Below are 24,847 nucleotides of genomic sequence, written 5' to 3'. Positions count from 1 at the left end.
AAGTTGGCTGCAAAACAGAAAAGAGAGTAGAGGTTAAGAGTAGCCACTCAGGCTAGCACAAGGTGGGAAGTGGTGTTCCACAGGGATCGGTGCTGGTATCACTGTTCAGAATTTACATTAATGATTTGGACTTGGGAATCGGAACACCAAATTGGGGGTATAGTTAATATAAAGGAGGAATGCATCAAAATGCAAGAAGACATTAATAAACTTGCAGAATGGGCATGTAATTGGCAAATTAATTTCAATATAGAGGTGTGAGGTGGTGCATTTTGGTAGGAAGACTAAGGAGACCACATACTGCTTAATAAGTGTGGAGATGCCGGTGATGGACTGGGGTTGACAATTGTAAACAATTTTACAACACCAAGTTATAGTCCAACGATTTTATTTTAAAATCCACAAGCTTTCGGAGGCTTCCTCCTTCACATTCACCTGAGGAAGGAGGAAGCCTCCGAAAGCTTGTGGATTTTAAAATAAAATTGTTGGACTATAACTTGGTGTTGTAAAATTGTTTACAATTGCTTAATAAGTCTAAATGGGATAGAGGAGCAAGGGGATCTCGGGGTACAGATACACAAATCACTAAAAGTAGCGCTGCAGGTTAATAAGGCCATAAAAAAAGGCAAAGCACTGGGGTTCATTTCTAGTGGGATATAATTGAAAAGCAGAGAAGTTATAGTAAACTTGTATAGAACCTTGGTTAGACCACACTTGGAGTAAGTACTGTGCACAGTTCTGGTCTCCATATTGTAAAAAGGATATATAGACATTGGAGAAGGTGCAAAAAAGATTCACAAGGATGACACCAGAATTGAGAGGATATACTGATCAGGAAAGGTGGAACAGGCTGGGGCTCTTTTCTTTAGAAAAGAGAAGGTTGAGGGGTGATCTGATAGAGGTCTTTAAGACAATGAAAGGGTTTGATAGGGTAGACATAGAGAAAATGTTTCCATTTGTGCAGGAGTCCAAAACTAAAGGTCATAAATATAACATAGTCACAAATAAATCCAATCAAGAATTCAGGAGAAATTTCTTTACCCAAAGTGTGGTAAGAATGTGGAACACACTAGCACAAGGAGTAGTTGAGGCAAATAGCAGAGATGCGTTTTTTTTTAATTTGTTCATGGATGTGGGCATCGCTGGCAAGCCCAGCATTTATTGCCCATCCCTAATTGCCCTTGAGAAGGTGGCGGTGAGCCGCCTTCTTGAACCGCTGCAGTCCGTGTGGTGAAGGTTCTCCCACAGTGCTGTTAGGTAAGGTGTTCCAGGATTTTGACCCAGCAACGATGAAGGAATGGCGATATATTTCCAAGTGGGGATGGTGTGTAGATGTTGTTCCCACGTGCCTTCTGCCCTTGTCCTTCTAGGAGGTAGAGATCGCGGGTTTGGGAGGTGCTGTCGAAAAACCTCGGCGAGTTGCTGCAGTGCATCCTGCAGATGGTACACACTGCACCCATGGTGAAGGGAGTGAATGTTTAGGGTGGTGGATGGGGTGCTTTGTCCTGTATGGTGTCGAGCTTCTTGAGTGTTGTTATAGCTGCACTCATCCAGGCAAGTGGAGAGTATTCCATCACATTCTTGACTTGTGCCTTGTAGATGGTGGAAAGGCTGGGGAGTCAGGAGGTGAGTCACTCGCCGCAGAATACCCAGCCTCTGACCTGCTCTGTAGCCACAGTATTTATGTGGCTGGTCCAGTTAAGTTCAAGAGAAGCTAGTTAGGCACACGCGAGAGAAAGGATTGGAAGGATATGCTGATAGGGTTAGATGAAGTAGGGAGGGAGGAGGCTCATGTGGAGCATAAACACCAGCATAGACCAGTTGGTCCGAATGGCCAGTTTCTGTGCTGTAGACTCAATGTAACTTGATACTGTAAAGTCCTTTAGTATCTTGAAGAAATAAGTGTAAGTTTGTTCTTTTCATCGCAATAGCCTCTCAGAATATTCAATTAATGTAATAGCAACATAATCTTTAACTGCATTAGTATAATTTTAATGTTATGGGAAGTATTTGCATTAAAAGAATAATAGCTGAGAGTATAAAGCTGTCATTTAAACTCAGGGTTCATAAGACATCTTATACCATGGGTGGTTTATGTCATTTGAAACTGAAGACAATATTACAACTCAATCATCTATAATTATATATAGAAAAATTGCATGATGTGTTTTGCATGTACAGTCTCAAACCCAGGTGCATTTGACGTCTATAAACAAATTGTAGAAGAGTTGATTGGAAGATTCAGATTTCCACGTGCTGTTTCTGACTGAAGGACGCAACCAGAGGCCTGTGATGCTCAATCTTGCACTGCCTGCACACTGTAGAGATCAGGCCGCTTCTGCTTGTGAATTGGTATCTGTTGACGAATGTCCGAAAGATATTTCAAATCTGTTCAGAGGAAAATAGAATATACAAAATATCAATGTGGTGTCTGTTTTTGGGGAACTAATATTGTAATGTCTTCCTAAATAAAACATTCAAATTGTTTTTTTTATGAATATCTGGTTTGCTTGTATACAGGATTTAGGTATTTGACCGCTTCAGGTGTTATTCTGTTGTAGAAACGAGTAAAAGCAAAGTGTTTACCCATTTTTATTTTGCCAGTATGGGAACATCGAAAGAGGTAGCAGTTAACTTTTTTTGAATGATAGAATCCAGTACAGGTGCCAGAGGAAATGATTTGTTTCTGCTTGGCAGAGCACATTCCAGGGAGCTGTCTGGAAGTTGAGTAATTTCAGAGGTTTCTTGAAATGGCATTTCTAATCAATCCAAATATTGTGATACCTTATAAAATATTGTAAATATATATTTTGTTCCAAGAAGCATTTGTTTCATCTGACAAATGTGCAGTTAGAAATAATTAAAGCAACTTTCTGAATGTATTTCTAACAAGTATGAATAAAGAGGATGATAAGACAACTCATGAGACAGGAGGATCCCGTCTCAGCCAGACCACTGGGGTGACCACCCAGCAGAGACAATGAAGAGAGTGAGCAAGCAAGAGATAAGAGATTTGGAAAGGAGGATCAAACTGGTCCATTATTTCACATCCAACCCAAGAAAAGTACTGGCAACAATCTCAACACATCTCCTACCTGGGCAGGCTTCAGCCCCACGCTCCTGATCTTTGGCCACCTGGTGCGGAGGGGGTGGGCAAGTCGGAGGACCTCCTCGTGGGTCTGCTCCTGGGCCTGGCCAAGGAGACCATCCACAGGTCCACGTTGGATGCAGCTGTGGGAGTGGTCGCTCTGGCTGCCTGCCTCTCTTCCACGGCTTTCTCTGTGCCTGGGTGACCTTGGAGAAGGAGCATGTGGTGTCTGCCGGTACACTTGAGGCCTTCTATGACTGGTGGGTATCGAAAGGAACTGGAGTGCGTGGTCGATAGGGACAATAATATTCTTATTTAATTTGATAAGTTTCCTTTTCCTTTTGTATGATTTGGGTGTTTCTTATTTGTGCCACCCCTAAAAAGGGGGCACTTTTATTAGTTTTATTTTATTTGGGTTGATGACACAGGGACAACCCAGTGTCTCCTTATGGGTTCACTGAGAGAGACCTACCTGTGCAGGTTAAGGAATCGGGTAAGAAAAGCAATAAAGGAGGGGGAAAAAATTCTCTCAAAATGAATTGTCAATCAGATATGAGGTAAGTTTGGCCGTACTGGCCACTAGCGTTTGGCGGAGCGGGCTCGAGGGGCTGAATGGCCTACTCCTGTTCCTATGTTCCTAAGTTTCTCAGCAGTTGTCACATGGCTTAATAATCTCACCTATATCTGCGTATACAATGGTCTCATCAGAACCAGCGTTGGCTACAACTTCACCCCTGGAAAGACAAGAAGCAAATGATATAAAAGAATATCTGATCATAAAATGTTTAGTAAGCAGAATTGTTTTTCTAAAGTATTCTTTTGAAAGGGAACAATTTAAAAATCTCATGGAGTTGAAATTATGCTGTGGGTAAAAATGTACAGACACTCATTGCATTTATATTCCTTTTACTATTTTAATGAATGTTGTTAGAACAAAATGGTCTTGTGCTGTCCAGTTCCCAATCTGAGCCATGATAATCTGAGATTGCAGGGGAGGTGGGGAGGGGAAGGGAAAAGAAAAAAAAAAGAGGGGAGAGTCACAGCTGGGTGCTCCCTTGCAACTCCAGATTATGAGCTACAGGTGACAGATTCAACATCAAGTAAAACGAAAGCTCAAAGCTATGGGAATTCAGGGTAAATCTTGGAAAATAGGAAGGAAGGAAAGACAGACAGACCGATACTAGAAGGAAAAGTGGGTGGCATACGTACTCCATGAATGCTATTGAAATAACTACGGATGAAATTGAAAGAGGCTTAGGAGTCTTAGTAGACTCAACGCTGAATATGTCCAACTAATGCTAAGCAGCATTCAACAAACTCAATAAAATGCTGAACTATATACCCAAAATGGTACAGTACATGTCAGAGGAAGTTCTGCTCAAAACGTATAGTGGTCTGGTAAGACCACACTTTGACTACTGTGTCTAGTTCTCGTCACCAAAATGCAAAGGAGACATTAAAGTGCTGGAGGCAGTGCAAAGACATGAGGCTGTTCCCTAGTGTTAGAGCCTAAGTTATAAGGAATGACTCGAGGAATTTGGGTTTTTCAGCATTGATGAAAGTGCCTGAGAGGTGATCTTACAGAGGTATACAAGGTAGTCAATGGTATGGAAAAGATAAATCCAGAAAATTACTTTAAACTAAATTGTGAGAGTAGAACGAGAGGTCAGGTCCAGGTTATTAAAAGGCAAATTTAGAACTGATGTCAGGAAGTTCTTCTTCGCACAAAGAGTGATCAATACATGGAATGAATGTCTGGATAGAGTAGTGGAGGCAAAGCTCTGGAATCATTTAAGAAACAATTGGATGCTTCAATGGGGTGTAACTTCTGGATGGATGAACTGAGATGCACCAAATGGCTTTCCTCATCTGTAATTATCTTGTGAAATACATACCATGGGTTTACTATACTGCTGTGACCCCATGCCACGTAGGAATCTTTCTCATTTCGTGAAGGTGATACTGCTGCTACATACACCTGATTATCAACAGCCCTGCAAACAGATGCAAGAGTAATTTAATATAAATATGCTGCGGTTTCTTTTTTCGTATACTGTATATATTTTTTAGAGCAAATCTCAGCATTGATTTTTTAATGCCTTTATAATAATGTAGATTTATAACAGTATTAGGCTACGTGTATTGTAAAAATAATGGCCCCAAAATTTCTGCAAAACCACTCCGCTGGTGGAAGAGCAGGGGACCAGACCTAAGTCCATCTGAGCAGCCAGGTGCAGATCCTGTCCGAAATTACAGTGACAGCGTCATTAGCATTTGCGAGTTGGGTCATTGTGCGAGTAAGGTGTATCAGCAGTGTCCACCCCATTGAGATACCAGGAAAATCAGACCGCCATGGTGCTGCTCCGAGGACAGAGGAGAGGCCCACGAAGGGTCCAACAGTACTCAAGGTAAATGACCCTTCAGCTCTTATAGGAGCGAGTGAGGCCATTGTCAAAAGTAATCAACTCCCCCCAGGATTGATAACCTCTTGCTGCAGGATGTTTTCAGCTGGTGTTAGTTCTGCTGAGGCCTTATAAGGGCATAGTGGATGGAATTCCCAGATTAGCCTGGGAACTCCCCCAGACCACACCCACTTGATGTGGGGTGGGGTGGGGAGATGAAGATACAGCCATGGATTCCCCTTCCCGGAAAATGGCAGAAGGAAAGCACAGGACAGTATTCTGGCTGAAAAGGATTCTGTCCAATTTTCCAGTCCTCCAGAAGTGATCCACTCCAGTTCTGCCCATGACCCAAATGGAATTTCAAGCCCAACACATTTAGAAAACTGGCCATATTGTTTTATTCTAAGTCAAATGGACTGAGGTCTATGGAAAAGAAAGAAATGTTAAGAACAGCACCTCCTTCCCTTGTGACGTCTACCGCCGAGACGAGCAACAGCAGCAATTGTCATGGGAACACCATCATCTTCAAGTCACACCCCATAGTGACTTGGACATGTATTGCCGTTCCTTCATCATTGTTGGGTCAATATCTTGCAATTCCCCACTTAACACCCTTGTGGGAGCTCGAACACCAAGACGGTTGCAGCAGTTCAAGAAGTCACAGCATCAGCTTCTCAGGGCAACTAGAGATCGGCAATAAATACGGCCTTGCCAGTATCACCCGAGAACAAATTTTTAAAAAGCCTAACTCTTTTCATAGACCTCAACTCCACTCTCCCGTCTTCTTAGCATATCTTTCAGTCCCTTCTCTCCCCAGAATCACAGCTAATTGTCTCTTGCACCTATCTATACTGTCCATTTCAATGGGATTCTTCATTGATCAGGGTGAGAACAAGTTTAGCAGGTGGAGGAAGGTAGTGGATGTGGATTGGTTTGGCTGCTGTTTGCTGGTTATTTACCCCATTTTTTGCAGCATTCCTGATACTGTTGTTCTCTCCCCTACCCTTTGTTTTATTCAGCCCTATTAAGGGGTTCTCTGATCTTTCAGTTTCCAGTTTTAACAAATGGTCTATACCCTAAAGGTTAATCTGTCTTTTCTCTTTACAGAAGCTGACAGACCTACTCTGTATTTCCAGCATTTTCTATTTCGATTTAAGATTTCCATTTTTTTTATTATTAGTAAACAAACAGCGAATCCAACATGGGATCATCATGTAAACCTGCTATGCTCATTTTAAGAGGACTACTTCTGCAGAGTTTGAACAATATGATCTCCAAATGAAGAACAAATATTGACACACTAATGATTTTGTTAGACTGGTAGTTTGGTACTGTGTTGAACGCTGCCATTAAATGAGCCTTCACTTAAACCATTACTGTAATCTGTCACCTCCACACTAATCTTAAGACTTGAGAAAAACTTACTATTGTTTCAAAGCTTGCTTAAAAATAAAATAACCAACTATTTTCTCCTTTGCAGTCCACACAGAATATTTTCCACACTGACCTCGCCCTTTGTAGGAGTTCCCAATGGGCCGGTCCTGTTGTCATGTTGAAGGCTCCTGGATAAACTAGAAGTTGGCATCCTGTGGAGCACATCAAAAATGAGTTCTTTTATTAATTTATTTTTAAAACAACATTGTATATAATGAACAAAATCTATCTGACCCACATTAGTTTTCAAAAAAAAGTCAGATTTTAATGTCTTGTGATATATTTGCCAGAATATCTGAGACACCAAAGCAGCCAAAGTGGCAAAGAGGAACACAACCTGATTCAGCAACAGTGATGGAGAACCAGCCACATGGGGTTTGTCTGCCACTTCTTAACTTGATACCCTATCCATACCTAGCTCAAAGAGCAGGATGAATAGCTGGTATTCACCTGCATCTCCAGAGGCAGCAACACTGACAGCAGTGCAAACGATGCCTGGGGCGGGAATCCAAACGCTGCCTTGGGCGAGAGTCCAAACGCTGCCTTGGGCGAGAGTCCAAATGCTGCCTCTGATGACACAGAGGCCCTTATCTTCTCCGGCTGAGCAGTCAACTCACCCATAGAAATCAGGGATGAATTTTCTTGATTACTGGTTTGTATGGACTTTCCATAACCATCAGAGAAGATGCAGCAGCCAGAAATAAAACTGTGAATGGCAAATTTGAACAACTGCATGAACACAAGCACCAATCTTGGCAGTTGTCTGTTGCTTTAGAGCTGTGCAACCTGCCCTGCACTGAAGTGGTTTCATAAAATAAATGCAATTATCAGAGATACGGAAGACTCAAGTCTGTGATCAGCATAAGAAAGAAACAAATTGCATTTATATAGGCCATTCACGTCTTCAGCTCATCCCAAAGAGCTTCACAGCCAATGAAGTACCTTTGAAGTGCAGTCACTGCTGAAACATAAGGAAATGTGGCAGCCAATTTGCATACAGCAAGGACCCACAAACAACAATGAGATAAATGACCAGATAATCTGTTTTTGTGATGCTGGTTGAGAGATAAACGTTGGGCAGGACACCAGGAGCTCTCCTACTCTTCTTTGGATAGTCCCATGGGATCTTTTACACCCACATGCGAGGGCAGACAGGGCTCAGTTTAATATCTCATCCGAAAGATGGCCCCTCCAACAATGCAGCATTCCCTCTGTAGTGCACTGAACAAAGTGAGCATCTTAACACAAATACCACCTTTTTTGTTCTAGTGTCATTAGTACATGTCTATTTACTTACCTTCCTTTGTGTAAATTTGAGCAAGTTCTGCAAACCTCATATCATAACAGATCCCAATCCCCACCTTGCAGTAAGCTGTAAAGAAAAGAGATTATTAAGATAATACATGACTTGAGGTATGGTCAGACCTTAATTTAAAATGTACATACATGGGTGTATATCCATGCAGTGTGCCATGAAGTAGTAGAGTATGAGTTCATACTCACAATTGGCCATACAGTAAGTTCCTAGTCTCCTTCAAGCAGTCTACGTGCTTCACCAAAGGGTGTGAGAAGGGGAAAAAAAATCTGTGGGCAAATAACCCCAGGCTGTTGTCGCACATCTCCCAGTAACTGATTACAGAACAGTATCTGGGAGCAGTAGAGGCTGGTTTTATCTGACCCATGATATCCTACTGTGATACCCGAGCACCTCTGGAATCCTGCTACTTGTCTTCAAGGGGATGGCCGTTATATTGTTTTTGGATGGGGAAGGTGGAAGAGGGAACGGACAGCACAACTGTAACAATGCAGGAATGGAAAAGGGAACTATGAAATGTCCCTTTTTGATGTTTACAGGTAATCAGTAATATATTTATAGATAGATAAAATAATGCTTAAAACTGAGCACCCTGTTTGCACAATTAAAATGTGTAATTTATCACGTATTTATCTCTACTTTTAAAACAATTACCTTAAGTCTCCCCGCATGCCTTGCAGGATTTCTTGACTGACAAAGTGCACAGTGAACTAATGCTTGGGTATCTGCCAATGCAGGCACTCTGATTTTCTCACCAGCCACATTCCCTCCGCTTTACTGGAGTCTGGCCCGTACTGAGAGAGATCTCCAAACAATCCACATGGAAAATAATAGGTATGAACCTGCATCCTACACCAAGCAACTGCAGCACAAGGGTGCCTAAGTGGTAGTTTCTATTTTAAAAACTAAGAACTTGTGAATGTAATAATGTTCAGCCATTGTAAGGAATTGCAGATTAGAACATCTCAGTGTTTTTACTTACGGGTATCAAAGGTGCATAATGTGTTGCCAGGAGAAAGTGTCTCAGATTCATGGAAAGTGATTTTCCCAGGTACATCAATATCAAACAAGTGAATCTGGTTCAAGCACAGAACATGGGCAGTTAGTGATCTCTAACATGGCTGTCAGCCTTCAGCTAAGATTTTAAATTGTGAATCACTTCCCTTCTCATTGTGTAAGCATTGCCAAATATCAGACAGGTAAAGGCAGTTCTGCCTTTGGCCTTCCTGTAGTTCAGATCATGGGAAAGCAACATCCAAATAGAGTCATAGAGAGTAGAGAGTCATAGAGTTATAGAGCACGGAGAGAGGCCCTTCGACCCATCGTGTCCGCGCCGGCCATCAAGCCCTGTCTACTCTAATCCCATATTCCAGCATTTGGTCCGTAGCCTTGTATGCTATGGCATTTCAAGTGCTCATCCAAATGCTTCTTGAATGTTGTGAGGGTTCCTGCCTCCACAACCCTTTCAGGCAGTGAGTTCCAGACTCCAACCACCCTCTGGGTGAAAAAGTTCTTTCTCAAATCCCCTCTAACACTCCCGCCTTTTACCTTGAATCTATGTCCCCTTGTTATAGAACCCTCAACGAAGGGAAAAAGCTCCTTAGTATCCATCCTATCTGTGCCCCTCATAATTTTGTACACTAATATGGGTCTATGATTCTGTCATCAACATAAGGGAGCCAGTTTTAACAATGTAAATGCGGGCAGCCAGCACACAGATGTCGCTTTTCTGAAATCCAAACTAGTGAAGCCCAAAAGTTAATGTGCTTTAATATAGTAGTGTACTACATAAGCTTTTTCCCCTTCACATTTTTTTGGCACTCAAATCTGTCTGAACAATGACATCTAGTCTTCATTGAACTGCTTGTAGATTAGATGGGAGCAAATCTCCATACTGACCATGCCTGTGACTTTCACAGGCAAAGTGGAGCCCCTACTGATCTAAACCATTTCATAACATGGTGGATTTCCAACAAAGTTCCTTTGTTTCCTAGAATATATACTGAGCTTGGTCCTGGTCCTGCTCCACATCAATAAAAACATTCCAAATGATTTTAATGCTTTTCACAGGTATTTTTCTAAAACAATGTAAAATAAAGCTGGGAGCCATATGTACACATGATTTTCATTAAAAAAAAGTTTCAGTAGAAAGAAATATCAATAGATTTGACATTGAAGATATATGTTTAAGATGCTGTGTCCAGCAGTGCGTGTCACAACATAAGTTTTTTTACTTCTGGGGATATGGGTTTGGATGCAGGTGCTCAAAGTCTCTGACTATTAAGTAAGGATTGTTAAAGAAGGTTTTTATTGCCGATTTAAAAACCTAAGCAGATGTTTGTCAGGTTCTGTTTTTTTGCGTCAAAAACCAGGAGAAAATGAGGGATGGGGGGGGGGGGGGGGGGGGGTGGGATTAGACACGAAAAATTTGGAGAAAATCAATAAATATCAGTTATTATCTGGAACATTCCTAAAACTCAACACAACAAGCAAGGGACTAATAAAGGATACAGTTAAGCTTAACGGCAACCCACAATTATTTACACAGTTCATGGTCACTATGTATGCTTGCAGCAGTTGGGTTAAACTACGTTTGCCAAGGTTTATTCACCTGGAGTAAACCATTAAGCACATGACACCGACTCCAGCACCAAGTTTGAGGTAAAGAACAATTAAGACAAGATTAAGGGGAGAAAATGTAAACAGAGTCGTTTTTGAATTCTATTTTTTTTGTAAACTTTTAACATAGACAATAATGTGCTGAAGGCAGATAATTCTGAACTCGAGTTCAAGACAATTCTCCATTGAATTTGGTGCTGAAGATCAGGTCCCGAGGTATGTGGACATCCCAACCCAACTTCCAGGATGAAGAACAGAGAGAATTAAGGTATTTTCTAGAAAATGTGGTCAGAACTGGTTTTTAACCAATCCGCTAACCCGAAAAAAGGTTATGATGAAAATTGGTAAAAACTGACAGTAATGATAAGACTATTGTGTTTCATGAGTTTCAGCAGTCTCTCTTTCTGGAGGGTATTTTGCTCCACATATAGTTAAAGAAACACTTGAATTTACATTGCACCTCATCACATCTCAGAAATATCTCAATGTGCAACACTTACAATGAAGTGCAGTGACGTTACATAGGCAAACATAGCAGATATTTTGCACACAAGATCCTACAAGCAGCAACAGATGAATAATCAGCTAATCCATTTTTCGTGGTGTGTCAGTGGTTTATAATGACACTTTTGTAAATAATTTTCTTTAATCTTATGCAGAAATGCAAATATAACCCCAAGTCCTTATGAGCACAGGTTTACAGTGCAAAATTGACCATAATTCACCGTTGCTTGGGGAAAACTACAGTGCATTTGTTCAGGAGGTAAAGTGTGGAATGTGATGGGTCTGTGGAGATTACAGGAAAGGGTAGAACTCATGGAACATACCACATTAGTCATATATTCCATGATTTACACAAGTGCTATCAATGGACCCACAGACATGAATTGTGCCATACATTTAAAATACCATGTAATGACAATACAGTACCCCATAGTGTGCTTGTGTACTCATACTGTACTATCCACTCTGTCCAGTATACCAGTTGCACTCAAAGAGCACCTAACACTTGAGCACAAACCTCACATGAAGCCTCACCAGAGTAGTTATGGTATTGGACGAGAGGTTGAGTTCAAATCCCATCATGGCAAGTTGTGAAACTGAATTCAATAAATCTGGCACATTGAGGGCTAGCACCAGAAAAACAGATCATTGGAAAAACTGACTTTAATTTTTAACTTTACCTCAAACCTTATCTTGCCACCGCTTTTTGTAATCTGTTCAATTACCATACTGAGAAAGAACAGTACACTGTGAGTAAACTAGAACAGTTATTACTGTTTGCTAAAAAGGTTTTTCTTATCGGTGCAGAGATTCACATCCACGTGAAGTACATTTGAGCTTTGCTGCTGCTTTGGCAGAAATGAAAATTTTCAGCAGTATACAGACTTCACTTGCTTATAGTGCAGATTTAAGAGGTAGAAACATAGAAAATTTACAGCACAGGAGGCCATTCAGTCCATCGTGTCTGTGCCGGTCGAAATAGAGCTACCCAGCCTAATCCCACTTTCCAGCAGTTGGTCCATAGCCTTGCAGGTTGTGCCACTTCAAGTGCATATCTAGATACTTTTTAAATGAGCTGAGGGTTTCTGCCTCTACCACCCTTTCAGGTAATGAGTTCCAGACCCCTATCACCCTCTGGGTGAAAACATTTTTCCTCAGCTCCCTCTAATCCTTCTACCAATTACTTTAAATCTATGCCCCCTGGATACTGACCTCTCTACTAAGGGAAATTGAGTGGACTGGAAGGACCTATCTAGGCCCCTCATATTTTTATACACCTCAATTAAATCACCCCTCAGCCTCCTCTGTTCCAAAGAAAAAATGCCAGCCTATCCAATCTTTCCTCATAGCTAAAATTCTCCAGTCCTGGCAACATGCTCACAAATCACCTCTGTACCCTCTCTAGTGCAATCACATCTTTCCTGTAATAGATGGGACAGGCCAGCAAAAACATGGAACTACCACAGCTTGTACCTGCTTTAGGGGTTCCTACAGACCTCTGCTGGGATGCAGTGATATGAGTTCCTTGGTCTATGCATTTTCTAATCTGGGTTTACCAGAATTAATAGTCTGCTAATACCTGTTGCAGCAATCCGAACAACGCTAAACTGTCCCCAGAGTATCTTTGGCACTTGCCTCAGCACATCATTTATAAACAAAACAGCAAAAGATCAACTGTGCCAGTTTGATTTTTTTTGTTGTTGAATCCTATCCATGTTTTAGCTGTTGTCCTCATTGAGGTGAGGAAAGTCAGTGCTTCAGAATGAAAAACTTTTCTATTCCCTGGTCTGTATTAGCATGGGCTAGGTGCAGGATACAGCTTTACATTGTTTGCAGCAATGCACCTTTACTATAATTCCAGGAAAGCACCCTTGCTACATAAATATGGATTTTCTAGAGTGGTGTGATGGCACTGATAGTTAGAGCACTAAAGCCAAGACCCCAAAATGAAGGTGAATGCGGGTTCAATCCCCAGTACACTAAGCTCTCAATTTTAGCCTTGGTGAGTGGAGAGGTAGCGCTGAGGCAGTGGTGTCTCCCTGTAAGTGGAAGGGATGGGGGGGGGGGGGGGGTGGGTGGTGGTCCCACAGTGCTTACTGGGAGCAAGTTTCAAGACTAAAAATGAACCAAAAATTAGGGCTGATTTACATGAAGAAAAAAATTACATTATTAAAAATTATGAATTTTATATTTCTCACATTATCCAGCACTGTATCCAAGTCTCTGCAGAATTAGGGTCAGTTTTGTGCTATAACATGGTATCCAATACGATCTGTGCTAAGACTGTTCAGTGTCATTTTACTTTGGACCTTTATAAGAGAAAGGAGAACGTCCTCTCATCAGCTTAGGCTGAAGTCAAAAGGAAGGTCTTCTAATCCACTGCACTACACATTCACTGCCTAATATGGAGATTTTAGACCTTTCTATACTTCAGCAACATGGATCCATTGGGTGCAAACACTGTACAGGTGTTGTAAAACTTCCCACCATCTTCCTCTGGAATAGAGCCTGCAAGAACAAAACAAGCAATCAGTTCCATTCAGTTACTGGCAAACACTTTTCATTGTTTCACTTCCAACAATCTTTCAAATCCAAGTTAAAAGAACAAAATACCCAGTGTCTCCCTCTACTTTAATATAAAATAACAAAAGAAAAGTTATCACTGGTTAGAAGTGTGAATAAGAAAGAAAGAATGCATTTTTATATGGTATTTAAATCCTCAAGACATCCCCAAACACTTTACACCCAGTGCAGTCACTGTTATGTTGGCAAATATCCCACAAACTGCAAATGAATGAATGACAAAATACCCTGGGGTTTTATGATGGTGTTGGATACCAGCAGAACTTTCTGCTCGTCTTCAAATGGTGCCAGATTCTTATATGTTCACCTGAGCTGGCAGACAGGGTCTTGGTTTAACATCTTATCTGAAAGACGGCACCTCCTACACGGCTGCACTCAGAACGGCAGCGAAAAATAGTGTCAACCACATTATGTGCTCCAGTTATGGAGTGGGCCTTGACTCCAAAGGCGAGAGTGCTACCAACGGACACGATATGAAAACACACATAGATCTATTACTGTGATATTCAAGATATGTGGAGTACAGTCAAAAATTATACATAATATTGTTATATATGAGTCACACACAAAGCTGCAATGAAGGCAGCTGTATGTACAGTACAAACAGTCATGAAGGCAGCGCCCATTTGTGGTGTGTATGTTGTTAGATTCTGACAGCTGAATAGAAATTCTACTGTTGCTACTTCTCATTCTACACCTATTAACAAATGTTATAAGATGTGGGGGGTAATTTTAACCTAACTCATCCAGCAGGGCACTGACAGCATTGGATCGGGTGCCTGTTTTACACAATCCGCTCGAGGTGAGATGAGTAGCATAAATGTATTTAAGGGGAAGCTGGATAAGTACATGTGGAAGAAAGGAATACAAGGTTACGCTGATAGGGTGAGATGAAGTAGGAAGCTTGTGTGGAGCATAAACATCGGCATAGACCAGTTGGGCCGAATGGCCTGTTTCTGTGCTGTAAATTTATGTAATTCTACATATGTAAAGGTTAAAATTGCCCCCCTATGTTTTAATGTGTAAATAGTATTGTGCTTCCAAATTCCATTCAGTTGTTAATGAATCAGAAGCTGGTTCACACGGTGGAATGCAGCAATTAAACTGGTTTGTTTCTTCATATAATCTGCATTAAACATTCCAACAGAGGTCCCATATTTACCTCCAATAAGGTAAACCCCATGCTTCTTTGCTACTTCAGATAACACTTGCGTTGACTCCCCTGGGATTTTTTCCGCATACTCTGGGAAATAATTTGTTCCATATGGAGAGTTGTAACATTCCTGTGATTTAAGATTAATGGAATCTTTAAAAACATTCAGAAAAACTAAGAAATGCAATATTCAAACCAACCATTATCTGAATTTTGGTCAAGGTCACTGCAATGTACTCCAGACTATGTTACAAGGCTGTAGCACAATAGAAGTGTCTGAATTATGTTATAATGCACAAAAGCAAAGCTCAGTTTACGACTGTCATTTAAACTCTTGGATTGTATTATACCTGTCAGAGGTATTTTCCCAGAATATATATTTTTTTCATCCTTTTCTTTAAAGTAATTGGTAGAAGGATTAGAGGGGAGCTGAGGAGAATTTTTTTCACCCAGAAGGTGGTGGGGGTCTGGAACTCACTGCCTGAAAGGGTGGTAGAGGCAGAAACCCTCAACTCATTTAAAAAAGTACTTGGATGTGCACTTGAAGTGCCGTAACCTACAGGGCTACGGACCAAGCACTGGAAAGTGGGATTAAGCTGGACATGATGGGCCGAATGGCCTCCTTCTGTGCCGTAACTTTCTATGATTCTCACCTCCCCTGTTGGCGTGTAAGAAAAGTCAAAGGTGAGAAAAGGCTATTTGGTCCATCAAAGTGCATCCCTCTATGGCCCTAATTCTTCAATATTGCATACAGCTACACTCTGAACATCTCCAATGTCCCTGCCTCGCCCACCCCGTCATGCAGACCAGTCAAAACATTCACCACAATACAAGAAATCCCTCCCCCCCCCCAACCTCTGTTTCAAATATACTTAGCACCAATCTAAATCCATGCGCTCTCGGTTGTGTGCTGCTATGTCTGAAGGTAATTTCAGCTGGGAAGAGTTAAATTATGCAACAAGCAGTATGAACACAGTTTTTTTTTGTTACTGGTTGTTTACTTACAGGGAGTGCTACAACCTTTGCCCCCTTCGATGCTGCTTCCTTCACTAGTGTTCGGACTTTGCGGAGGTTACTGGCTTTCAGGGGCGATACCATGAGCTGAATAAGAGCTAAACGGAATTCTAGGAATAAAAAGCAGGACAACAAACAGTTGTTAATAAATAATCCTGTCAATACCAAAGCTGTACTGAACTATCACTAGATCTGCAAAACAAAGAATCAGCACAAGTTAGGCCCGCTCACAGCAGGGTTCATTTGTGGACACTGCCCCTTTCAACGTGAGAAATGTGCCTTATTTTTGATAAACCAATAGATGGTCAGGTGATACACTGTTTCATAAGGACAAGAGTGTTATACCATGCACTGTGCACTTCTTACTCTGCTAAGGTGGGACTATCTTCCTTTAAGGCTTTAAAGTTAAGTTAAACACTGACTCAATTCAATTAGAGTTCAATTGCTGTTTGATCAGGGAACTGCGGAGATTAGAATATGCTTTTTAGTTATAGGCAGCAGTTCAGAAGTATCCAACATTTTAAGATTGTATGTATCTTTAACAAAGTGTGACATCTATGCATGTTAGATATACTTTTTTTAATACATTACTAGTAAATTTAACATGGTGCTGCTCACGCTATCAGTCAATACATTGTTTCATATCAACAGTAATGTTAAGTCATGTAAACAACAATGTATAACTCTGCTGCTAAAGTGTGGGTATATATCCCTTTAAAGCTATAAAGTTTAACTGATGTTAAGTAAGGTCATTCAAAGGTTAATTGCTATCCAGGCTGGTATTCTAACTCGGAACACATCCAGTTCACCCATCACCCCTGTGCTCACTAACCTACACTGGCTCCCGTCCATCAACACCTTAAATTTAAAATTCTCATTCTTGTGTTCAAATCCCTCTAAGGCTTCTCCCCTCCCTATCTCTGCAACCTCCTCCAGCTCTACAAACCTCCGAGAACTCTGCATTCCTCCAATTCTGGCCTCTTGTGCATTCCTGGCTTCCTTTGGCCCTACGCTCTAGAATTCCCTTCCTAAACCTCTCCAACTCTCTCTCCTCCTTTGAGACGCTCCTTAAAACCTACCTCTTTGATCAAGCTTGGTCAACTTTTTAATGTCTCCTACTTTGGCTTGGTGTCAATTATTTTTTGTCTGATTACGCTCCTGTTAAGAGCCTTGGGACATTTTACTATGTCAATAGCACTATATAAATGCAAATTGTCGTGGTTGAGATCAGAACCATGGCTCTGGTCCTGAGAAAGTCAACTAAGCACCTATAGCTCTGGCATTTTCTATTCCTGCACAATTTTTACATTTTGGCATAGAGATTTGTATTAGACAAGTGTAACATCTGAAGTCTACAAGACAGGAAGTGTGATGCATATTTAAAGATTTGTTATATATAAAAATAAATCAACTAAATACATGGCAGGATTCACCTACTGGAATGTTTTGTTCTATTAATTAGCTTTTTAATTAATTAACTTGAAATCCAAATCTAAAATAACAGGGAAAGAGTAACATATTACTGGGAGTGTCCTAGGCCCAACCATCTTCAGCTGCTTCATCAATGACCTTCCCTCCATCATAAGGTCAGAAATGGGGATGTTCGCTGATGACTGCACAGTGTTCAGTTCCATTCGCAACCCCTCAGATAATGAAGCAGTCTGAGCCCGCATGCAGCAAGACCTGGACAACATCCAGGCTTGGGCTCGTAAGTGGCAAGTAACATTTGCGCCAGATAAGTGCCAGGCAATGACCATCTCCAACAAGAGAGTCTAACCACCTCCCCATGACATTCAACGGCATTACCATCGCCGAATCCCCCCACCATCAACATCCTGGGGGTCACCATTGACCAGAAACTTAACTGGACCAGCCATATAAATACTGTGGCTACGAGAGCAGGTCAGAGGCTGGGTACTCTGCGGCGAGTGACTCACCTCCTAACTCCCCAAAGCCTTTCCACCATCTACAAGGCACAGGTCAGGAGTGTGATTGAATACTCTCCACTTGCCTGGATGAGTGCAGCTCCAACAACACTCAAGAAGCTCGACACCATCCAAGATAAAGCAGCCCGCTTGATTGGCACCCCATCCACCACCCTAAACATTCACTCCCTTCACCACCGGCGCACTGTGGCTGCAGTGTGCACCATCCACAGGATGCACTGCAGCAACTCGCCAAGGCTTCTTCGACAGCACCTCCCAAACCCGCGACCTCTACCACCTAGAAGGACAAGAGCAGCAGGCGCATGGGAACAACACCACCTGCACGTTCCCCTCCAAGTCACACACCATCCCGACTTGGAAATATATCGCCGTTCCTTCATTGTCGCTGGGTCAAAATCCTGGAACTCCCTTCCTAACAGCACTGTGGGAGAACCGTCACCACACGGACTGCAGCGGTTCAAGAAGGCGGCTCACCACCACCTTCTCGAGGGCAATTAGGGATGGGCAATAAATGCTGGCCTCGCCAGCGACGCCCACATCCCGTGAACGAATAATAAAAAAAATAAAAGCATAATCAGACAAAAATCGACAACGAGCTTATGAAGGAGGTATCAGGTGCGCAGACTAAAAGCTTGGCGAAAGAGGTGGGTTTGAAGGATGGTCTTACAGAAGGAGTGAGAGGTGGAGAGGCAGAGGTTTAGGGAAGGAATTGCAGAACTTAGGGCCCAGGCAGCTGAAGGCACGGTCGTCAATGGTGGGACGAAGGAAATCGAAGATGCACAAGGCCAGAATTAGAGGAATGCATGGTTCTCGGGGGTTGTAGGGCTGGAGAAGATGAGTGGCCACGAAGGGGTGAAAATTTTTTAATTGGAGGCATTGGGGTATCGGTGCCAATACAGGTCAGCGAGCACAGGGGTGAAGGGTGAGTGGGACTTGGTGCGGGTTAGGACACGGACAGCAGAGTTTTTGATGAGCTTAAGTTTACAGAGGGTTGAGGATGGGAAGCCAGCTAGGGGAGCATTGGAATAGTCGAGTCTGTAGGTGACAAAGGCATGGATGAGGGTTTAAGCAGTAGATGGGCTGAGATGGGGCGGAGACAGGAGATATTATGGAGGTGGAAGTAGGCAGTCTTTGTGATGGAGAGTATATGGTGTGGGAAGCTTAGCTTGGGGGTCAAATACGACGTTGAGGTTGCGAACTGTAGGCTTCAACCCGAGACAGTGGCGGGTGAAGGAGATGGAATCGGAGGCAAGGGTATGGAGTCTGTGGCCAAAGACAATGGCTTCAGTCTGCTGAATATTTAAATGAAGAATATTGCAGCTCATCCAGGACTTGATGTCAGCCAAGCAGACTGACAACACAGCGGCATTGCAGGAGTCGAGAGAGGTGGTGGAGAGGTAGAGCTGGGTGTCCTCAGTATACATGTGTAATCCTGACGCCATGTTTTTGGATGATATCGCTGAGGGGCAGCACGCAGATGAGGAAGAGGAGGGGGTCAAGGATAGATCCTTGGTAGATTCCAGAGGTAACAGTGCAGGGGTGGGAAGAGAAGCCATTGCTGGAGATGCTCTGGCTATGATTTGATAGGTATAAATGGAACCAAGCGAGGGCAGTCCCACTCGGCTGGACAACAAAGGAGAGGTGTTGAAAAAGGATGGTGTGTCGACTGTGTCAAAGGCGGCAGCGAAGTCGAGAAGGACGAGGAGGGATAGTGCACCGTGGTCACAGAGGATGTCATTTGTGACTTTGATTCGGGCCACTTCAGCACTACGGCAGGAGCAGAAACTTGATTATAAAGATTTAAACATGGAGCTGAAGGAAAGATAGGAATGAATTTGGGAGGTGACAACACGTTCAAGAAGGGAGATGGGGCAGCAGTTTGCAAGGACAGTGGGGTCAACGGTGGGTTTTTTTGAGGAAGGGGATGATGACGGCAGTTTTGAACGAGAGGGAGACAGTACCTGAGGAAAGGGAACTATTTCCAATATCAGCTAGCATGGGGACCAGGAAGAGGAGTTGGGTGGTGAACAGTTTAGTGGAAATGGGGTCGAGAGAGCAGGATGTGGGTCTCATGGGCAAGACAAGCTCGGAGAGGGCATGAGGGGAGATAGGAGAGAAACTAGAGAAAAACTCAGGTTCAGGGCTAGGACCGGGGAGAACCAGGGGGGAGTTTGGCTTGATGGTGCACCAGAAGCAACTAAACGGGTGGTCTCAATCTTACAGACAAAGAAATCCATGAGCTCCTTGCACTTGTTGTTGGAGGTGAGGGGCAGGGAGCGGGGTTTCAGACGACCATAGCTGGTGAGGACTTGTGAACATATCTACCACACAGTTTTGTTAAAATCATGAAGCACGGCACTGCAATCAGAACCAATAGCAACAATGGAATCAACTGTGCAAGAACACTGTGAACACTGAGAAAATGACTCAAGTTCTCAGCCTCAACAAAATGACACAATATTTTCACTTCAACAATTTTTTCACTGGCAAAACCAGTTTTAAGCTTATGTCTTCCTGGGAGAGGCATCAGGCGGTTCACTTTTGGATCTTTTAGAGAAAGCACTGCCAACGCAAAAACTTTTCTTTTTGGGAGAGGGGCACGGATTACAAACCCGCTGAAATGATCAGTTTGCTTTAAACAGAAACACGAGAAAGAAGGTACTCTTTCCACAAAGAAAATAGTGACTATCACTGGAAATAAATGATGCACAACTGTTCTGCAAGACGGCGGCAACTTAACTCCTAAAATATAACAGAAACGTGCCAACGTGCACTCGAATTGCAATTAAGCTAATCCTTGCAGATAAAAGACGATACAAAACGGAATCACTCGTTTTAAGACAATGATCGAAATCAGGTTATTTGTTTATCTCGAATAACTTACTTGTCATCACTCCAGACATGTTGTCAGACATCGAGAAGCCCTTGACAGTGAGCTGCTATCTTTCCACTCGACTGCCTGGATCTCGTCACTTTCCGGAAATCACCAGGGCGGTGCTCGGGGGTTGTAGTTCTTCCCGGTTTTGAAATGGACTACGGGTTAACTGTGACCAAACATGGCAATGTAGAACAAAGTAGACGACCCATACAACTCATCGTTTATCATTGTTCGTTTCAGTTCTAAACAGTAGTCGCGGAATTAATTTCCTACTGCAGAGGACAGTATTTAATCATAGACGGTATGGTTATATGATTTTCTTTTCAGAAGAACAATGCAATCGTTATACCTTAATGAACACATTTAGATAATTTCTTTTTAAAAAAAACGGCATATAATTAATTCAGAAACAAAACAATCAAATGCACAACTTCCGGAATCATACAAATTGAGATGCTTTTTTGTTTTATCGCAACTGTTCTTTGGTTATTGCAACGGCTGTATTTTAATCGAGGGTTGCAAACTCAGAGTTAAATTTAATCCCAACTGGTTAACAGAATCATTGAAAATTTACGGCACAGAAGGAGGCCATTCGGCCCATCATATCAGCGCCGGCTGTGAAACGAGCCACTCAGCCTATTCCCACTTTCCCACATTTGGTCTGTAGCCCTGCAGGTCAGAGCTCTTCAGGTCCACATCCAGGTATTTTTAAAATGAGTTGAGGGTTTCTGCCTCTACCATCCTCTCAGGCAGTGAGTTCCAGACCCCCACCACCCTCTGGGTGAAAATTTCTTCCTAATTTCCACTCTAATCCCTCTACCAATCACTTTAAATCTATGCCCCCTGGTTATTGACCCCTCCGCTAAGGGAAATAGGTCCTTCCTATCCACCCTATCCAGGCCCCTCATAATTTTGTACACCTCAATCAAATCACCCCTCAGCCTCCTCTGTGCCAAGGAAAACAACCCCAGCCTATCCAATCTGTCATCATAGCTAAAATTCTCCATTCCTAGCAACATCCTCGGAAATCTCCTCTGTACCCTCTCTAGTGCAATTATATCTTTCCAGTAATGTGGTGATCAGAGCTGTGCGCAGTACTCAAGCTGTGGCCTAACTAGTGTTTTATACAGTTCCAGCATAACATCCCTGCTTTTATATTCTATGCCTTGGCTGATAAAAGAAAGTCTTCCATATGCCTTCTTAACCACCTTATCGACCTGTCCTGCTTCCTTCAGGGATCTGTGGACATGCATTCCAAGGTCCCTCACTTCCTCTACACCTCTCAGTATCCTCCCATTTATTGTGTATTCCCTTGCCTTGTTTGCTCGCCCCAAATGCATTACCTCACACTTCTCCGGATTGAACTCCATTTGCCACTTTTCTGCCCATCTGACCAGTCCATTGATATCTTCCTGCAGTCTACAGCTTTCCTCCTCACTATCAACCACACGGCCTATCTTTGTGTTATCCGCAAATTTCTTAATCATGCCCCTGACGTTTAACATAAGAACATAAGAAATAGGAATAGGAGTAGGAGTAGGCCAATCGGCCCCTCGAGCCTGCTCCGCCGTTCAATAAGATCATGGCTGATCTGATCCTAACCTCAAATATAAATTCATGTCCAATTTCCTGCCTGCTCCCCGTAACCCCTAATTCCCAAGGCCCTTTAAGTCCAAATCGTTAATGTATACCACAAAAAGCAAAGGACCTAGTACTGAGCCCTGTGGCACCCCACTGGAAACAGCCTTCCAGTCGCAAAAACACCCGTCGACCATTACCCTTTGCTTCCTGCTACTGAGCCAATTTTGGATCCAATTTGCCACAGTCCCTTGGATCCCATGGGCCTTTACTTTTTTGACCAATCTGCCATGTGGGACCTTGTCAAAAGCCTTGGTAAAATCCATGTAGACTACATCAATTGCACTATCCTCATCGATCCTCCTTGTCACCTCCTTGAAAAATTCAATCAAATTAGTCAGACACGACCCCCGCCCCCCACCCCCCTCAACAAATCCGTGCTGACTGTCCTTGATTAGTCCATGCCTTTCTAAGTGACAGTTTATCCTGTCCCTCAGAATTAATTCCAATAATTTGCCCACCACCGAGGTTAGGCTGACTGGCCTGTAATTACTCGGTCTATCCTTCGCTCCCTTTTTAAACAACGGTACATTAGCAGTCCTCCAATCATCCGGCACTACGCCTGTAACCAGTGGAGTTTGGAAAATGATTGTTAAAGCCTCTGCTATTTCCTCCCTGGTTTCTTTTAACAGCCTGGGATACATTTCATCTGGCCCTGGTGATTTATCCACTTTCAAAGATGCTAATCCCCTGAATACATCCTCTCTCACTATGTTTATCCCATCCAATATTTCACACTCCTCCTCCTTAACTTCAATCCCTGTATCATCCCTCTCCTTTGTGAGGACAGATGCAAAGTATTCGTTAAGAACCATACCCACATCTTCCGTCTCCACACATAGTTCACCTTTTTGGTCTCTAATAGGCCCTACTCTTTCCTTAGTTATCCTCTTGCTCTTAATGTATTTATCAAACATCTTTGGGTTATCTTTAATTTTACTTGCTAATATTTTAACTTCACCCCTACACTTTGTATACTCCTCTAAGCTTTCTGTAATATTGAGTTCCCGGTGTCTATCATAGGCTTTCTTTTTCTGCCTTATCTTACCCTGAATGCTTCTTGATATCCAGGGGGCTCTAGATTTGGCAGCCCCTCTCTAATGTAAAGGCAGTTCGCAAGCCGACTCATGCATTATTCACTCCTCGACCCAAAACTGGGTGGCAAAATTCCAAGGAGAGAACATTCCTCCTGGGGAGGGAAAGTTTTGAAGGAAAGGAAGATTGCCTCAGTGAACTGAGGAACGAACAGTGCTTCTACGAACTGGAGGGAGGATTAGAGAAGCAAGATGGGATTCGAGAGGGTAGAGTGGATTTCTGAGCTGGGGATTTGAAAAGGGCAGTGTGTGTGAATTTGAGAGGTGATTAGTGCCTTCGTGAACTGAAGGGTTAGATGACAGAATGCCTCCAAACTAAGGGGCTGAGTGCCCGTGTTAAAGGGGGTGTGCTTGTGTGAAGGGAGAAATGAATATAGCTTTTGGGGAAGTGACGATCTGTTTGGTCTATTGAATATGGATGAAGCCAAATGTCACTTTCTTTTTCAGATTAAAAAAATCCAACTGTGAAGTAAAACTGGGTTTAAAATGATCCAGCATGTAACATTTTTATGTAAAAATTCAAAATTTTCAGGGCTGGAAGAAATGTGTACAATTTGAAAATTGATGCCTATGGCCTTGATTAAGAATGATAATCACTCAATTTGTTCGTTTGACAATGCAACCTATTTTGAGATCATAGAATCACAGAATTTTACAGCACAAAAGAAGGCTATTTGGCCCATTGTGCCTGTGCTAGCTCTTTGAAAGAGCTATGCAATTAGTCCCACTCCTTGGCTCTCTCTCTGCATAGCCCTGCAATTTTTTCTCTTTCAAGTATTTATCCAATTCTCTTTTGAAAGAGACTATTGAATCTGCTTCCACGACCCTTTCAGGTAGTGTATTCCAGATCATAACTGGTTGCGTTTAAAAAAAAGTCTTCTCATCTCACCTCTCGCTCTCCTTAAATCCGTGTCTTCTGGTTACCGACCCATCGGCCAATGGAAACGGTTTCTCCTTATTTACTCTATATATGGGTAACTTAAAAATAACCAACCTGTACCAGACCAGGCAATCATAAATCTCGTTTCTGAAGTTTCCTTACTTTTGATGATAGCCCTGCTTCTCTACAGCATAAAACAAATTAGAAGCAAAAAAAAAATCAATCGCATATACCAACTTCCGCAAAGACCTAGTTATGTAAACCTCAGGGAAAGTGGGGCGGGAAACACAAACCACGTG

The 24,847-nt window shown here is 42.5% G+C and overlaps 1 protein-coding gene across 3 annotated transcripts; it reads right to left on the bottom strand.

The window, feature by feature from the left end:
- Window positions 1-1,970: 1,970 nt before the first annotated feature.
- nit2 (nitrilase family, member 2) lies at window positions 1,971-24,806 on the bottom strand. Of its 3 annotated transcripts, none has more exons than XM_067993136.1 (11): window positions 24,558-24,806; window positions 20,943-21,208; window positions 16,104-16,222; window positions 15,108-15,228; window positions 13,782-13,870; window positions 9,222-9,315; window positions 8,222-8,296; window positions 6,998-7,076; window positions 4,984-5,082; window positions 3,767-3,822; window positions 1,971-2,388 (listed from the first exon to the last, which is right to left on the bottom strand). In XM_067993136.1, the coding sequence occupies exons 2-11, from the start codon at window positions 20,971-20,973 to the stop codon at window positions 2,297-2,299; spliced, it is 855 nt and encodes a 284-aa protein (XP_067849237.1). In that variant the 5' UTR covers window positions 20,974-21,208; window positions 24,558-24,806; the 3' UTR covers window positions 1,971-2,296. The 3 variants fall into 3 exon arrangements, with proteins under 3 accessions (XP_067849237.1, XP_067849236.1, XP_067849238.1); XM_067993135.1 differs by having other exon boundaries at window positions 20,943-21,102; XM_067993137.1 differs by having other exon boundaries at window positions 20,943-21,102; window positions 24,663-24,806.
- Window positions 24,807-24,847: the final 41 nt, after the last annotated feature.

The sequence above is a fragment of the Heptranchias perlo genome, chromosome 11, assembly GCF_035084215.1.
Source record: "Heptranchias perlo isolate sHepPer1 chromosome 11, sHepPer1.hap1, whole genome shotgun sequence".
In the NCBI taxonomy this organism is placed as follows: Eukaryota; Metazoa; Chordata; class Chondrichthyes; order Hexanchiformes; family Hexanchidae; genus Heptranchias; species Heptranchias perlo.
This window is presented reverse-complemented; position numbering and strand designations above follow the sequence as displayed.

Bases quoted from the DNA above. Each gene is read 5' to 3' on its own strand.
- nit2 (XM_067993136.1), bottom strand. From the start codon at position 20,973: ATGTCTGACAACATGTCTGGAGTGATGACAA. The intron at 13,871-15,107 runs GTAAATATGGGA...TTGTTCTTGCAG, and splicing joins TGGGGTTTACCTTATTGGAG to GCTCTATTCCAGAGGAAGAT. The intron at 3,823-4,983 runs GTATGTATTTCA...TTGTCTTTCCAG, and splicing joins AGCAGTATAGTAAACCCATG to GGGTGAAGTTGTAGCCAACG.